This window comes from Pinus tabuliformis, chromosome 8 (assembly GCF_031772625.1).
Source record: "Pinus tabuliformis cultivar Carrire ecotype Pingquan chromosome 8, CPIR1, whole genome shotgun sequence".
NCBI lineage: Eukaryota > Viridiplantae > Streptophyta > Pinopsida > Pinales > Pinaceae > Pinus > Pinus tabuliformis.
In genome coordinates this window covers 1,277,978,027-1,277,981,639 of record NC_142294.1, presented here as the reverse complement: position 1 = coordinate 1,277,981,639, position 3,613 = coordinate 1,277,978,027, and the positions used below count along the sequence as shown (strand labels likewise).

The 3,613-nt window shown below is 35.0% G+C and overlaps 1 protein-coding gene across 1 annotated transcript; it reads right to left on the bottom strand.

Moving 5' to 3' along the window:
• Positions 1–1,616: 1,616 nt before the first annotated feature.
• On the bottom strand, positions 1,617–2,800 carry LOC149240064 (uncharacterized). The gene is made up of 2 exons (XM_089367243.1): positions 2,645–2,800; positions 1,617–2,440 (listed from the first exon to the last, which is right to left on the bottom strand). Exons 1-2 carry the CDS (start codon positions 2,657–2,659, stop codon positions 1,913–1,915), a joined length of 543 nt encoding a protein of 180 aa, XP_089223369.1. The 5' UTR covers positions 2,660–2,800; the 3' UTR covers positions 1,617–1,912.
• Between the last annotated feature and the right edge of the window lie 813 nt (positions 2,801–3,613).

The window sequence follows — 3,613 nt, the reverse complement described above, 5'->3', positions numbered from 1 at the left end:
TATGTGACCAAGATGTTTCTAAAGTCTAGGTAGTGCTTTCTATGTGAAGAACACCTTGAAAATAACCACCATTTTAGCATTTAGTGCTCCTTCTCAAGAATGTTTGGAAAAAATTGAAGGATACAAAATTCTGTAGAGAATCTCATAAGAAATTGATACCAAGACATAGACACAAAACCATTCAAATCTCTCCCCCCTCACCTTGCTCTAGCAATTTGGTTACTCGCGAATGCAAAATTTTCAAGTGTAAGGATATCCTTCCCTTCATGTGTTCCTCTCAATCCTTGTAGATTTTAAACAAAGAGATGTTTTTTGAGTTCTCCACTTCCCTGTCTAGCTCTTAGATATAAGAACAAATATCAATAAAACCTTTCCTTTAGGGCCTAGGGACTTTTTTCCTTCTTCCAATTTTTTTTTTTTTTTTAATAACTAGATTTAATAGAGCTACAAGCAATTGTAATAAATCCATGGCACCAATTAAGTTTTCTCCATAACGCTGTAAAAAGATAAAATAAGTATATATATGTTAGGTCATTCTCAACTATTCAATGCATAAAAGGAGATTATATTTTAATGAATTTTACTGGCCTCAATCTTTATTTCAAAATTTTCAAAATTTACGATATTTTTTTCCCTTCTAAAAATTAAGCATTTATCCCAACTAAATTGTAGCTGCAAATGAGAACTTGGAAATTCCTTTTCTTCCATCAAGGATACTCCATTTATTTCAATGATTCTTAGTTTAACTTATTAAAATAATGAATTCAGACGAAAATAACTTAAATTCTTATATATTTCTGGACGGTTTAAAAAGTTAATTGTGATTTATCTTTAAACGAAAATAACTTAAATCCTTATATATTTCTGGGCTGTTTAAAAAGTTATGTTTTAGTTTTAGATAATATTAGGAATGTTTATGATAGGACGTGGATACTTACAAACCTGTACCATAAAAATAAAAAAGGTGTATAGCATTTTGTATAACACCTATTGAAAAGCTTTAAAAATTCCTTTCTAATATGTACTTTTGTAAGTATATTATCTTTAATTTTATTAAAAAGAAATATCAAGATGCCATCTTTGGGATTTGTTTATGTATCTTAAACAGCCATGTTTAAAAACATGGTGTTACATTTACTTCATCTATTATTGGTTTTCACAAAGTATAATGAACTAGTTTGGGTTTTAATAAAAAAATTGCAGTCAGACCATTTTTTAGGTGAGTTTAATGGGGCACAAGTTGTGTTGGGTAGAATAAATCTTTAGAATTTAAGAACTTGAAGAACTCTGTAATAATATTTTTAATTTAATTTAATTTATTTTATTTTATTTTTGAGCTGAGAAGTTTTTATTTTATAAGGTAATTTAGAATTTTATTTACAGTGGCAAAAAAATATGCATAAAAATTAAATCTCTCAACTTAGATGCTTATTTAAAATAAATCTATACTGATTTTAATTAATTTCCATAATTATGGTACCATTATCCAATGTTTAACTGCTTTCCCTCCGCATCGATCAGCTTCACAATGTTTTGTCAGGTACCATTTGAAGTTAACGTTAATATACGCCTCATATTTATAAGAACTAAGAAATTTAATTAGGAAGATCCGGAGATAATTACTACTGCAAATATATTATTAACTGGAAACCATAATTACTAAGTCTTACAATCTCTATGACTATATTTATAAATGGTTTACTAGTTCTGAGCTTTGGATATAGTCGAGATGGCCGACCACATCGTAGTGCCTGATGAATTAATGCAGAGGGGATCACAAACTGAACTGGAGCGAACGCGCTAAATACATCATTACCTAAACCAAATATGGTCTAAAATACTATAATCCTATAGGTTTCCTATAGAAACACCCACCCTACATATATATTATTCTCCTTCCACACCTATTAATCTATTCTTGAGCCTGATGCTCACCCTCGGCCTTCACTTCAGTGGGAGCTGCTTCAACCGGCTTTGCTTCTTCAACAGCACTCTCTTCAACTGTTGCAGTTGCTTCTTCTGGAACTTCGGCAGGTGCTTCTTGCTCAGCCGATGATTCTTCAGCCTTTTCTTCTGCTTCATGAACTTCTTCTTTAACGGGTGGTTCTTCAGCTTTTTCTTCAACAGCTGCGGCTTCGGTGGGAGGTTGAACTACTTGGGTTGCGTTTTCCGCTTCCCTGGATTCCAGCTGGGCCGAGTCTGCTTCGGGCTCCGAGGCATGTGGCATTACACCCAATTCCTCTGGAGATTTCTCAACGGCGGCGGGGTTTTGATCGATTGTTTTCTCTAGCACGGGAACCTCTTCAGCAGGCATGGAAACAAGTACTTCTGCTTCAGTAGTCTTTTCGGTCGCGGGTTCGATCTCGGTGACCTTCACAGCATCCACTCCGGTTTTCAACTGTTCTTCGCTTGCAATCAATCCAGCTGGCGCTACAGCAGCCTGCACAAACAAACAATCCATCACGGGATTACCCCCCATAGTCAGTTTGTAAAAGCGAAGATCGGTTCAAAGTTTAATTGAAGGTGAGATCCATAGATCTCTCTACGGATCATGCAATCATAATATAAGTATGAAAATAAATTTGATACCAAACATAACATATAACGGGAATGCATGCCAACATGCAGAAAACCATTGATGTACCTCAACACCTGCCATATTCTACTATATGATAGACAAACTGGCCTTCTAATTCAAACAAATCAGTTTAATCGATCGAATTAGAAGCTCGATGGCTGGGCTCGATTAATCTTGCAATTCAAGTGGCCGGGATGGGCTATTTATACTAAGGAGGAAGATTCGCTTCTTCCGAAGATGATTTATAAAAAGGTTGCAAATAGTGAAGTGAAAATAACACCTGTTTTTGTCAGCATGATGGAGGAAGGCGTGGGAGTTATAGGGATAGCGATTACAGTGTGCATGATAAGGCAGTCCATTTTCCACGAGCAGACCGTGGTGCAGTTAAGTCGGTCAAGAAATTTGATTCGTCTCCATTCCTGATAAATTTGAAATTGAAATATATATATGTTCTGTTTTATTTTTGCTGAAAGTCTTTTAAAAGTTTTATATAATTATTTAGCATTATAATATTTTCTCAAACGTTTAGATAACTACATAGTAGTATAACATTTATTCTATTGTGGAGGGTTAATTTTATTTTTTCTAAAATTTCATCATACAATTTGTATGATGATGATGATGGTGGTGGTGGTTAACGTTCACTGAGATCAAATTGGTCTATCGGACCTATAATTTTCTTAGTTCTTAATCGTTTGGTTTCTCGTGTTTCTTGGCGAGATTGGTGCTGTAGCTTTTTTTTCCCTCTACCGTCTTCCAACTTCCTTTATCTTGCATCTCCTTCATCTCTTTTGGTTCTTGGGACATTGATGTCTTAGCTTCGCCATCTATTCTGTTCGTCCTTTTGAAGATAGTTGGAGAAGAAGTTTGGTCTCAGAAATCTGCTTTGCTGCTAAATGAAGATTTATTTTGTGCGATATTCAAATCCTCATAAGTGTTGATGCTTGAGGGGTTGTCGAGTTCACATTTTTGCTGTTGGGCGCGGCTTTCCCCTGCCTGTCTTGAGAGTTCTTTCCTTCTTGCCCCATTTCACAT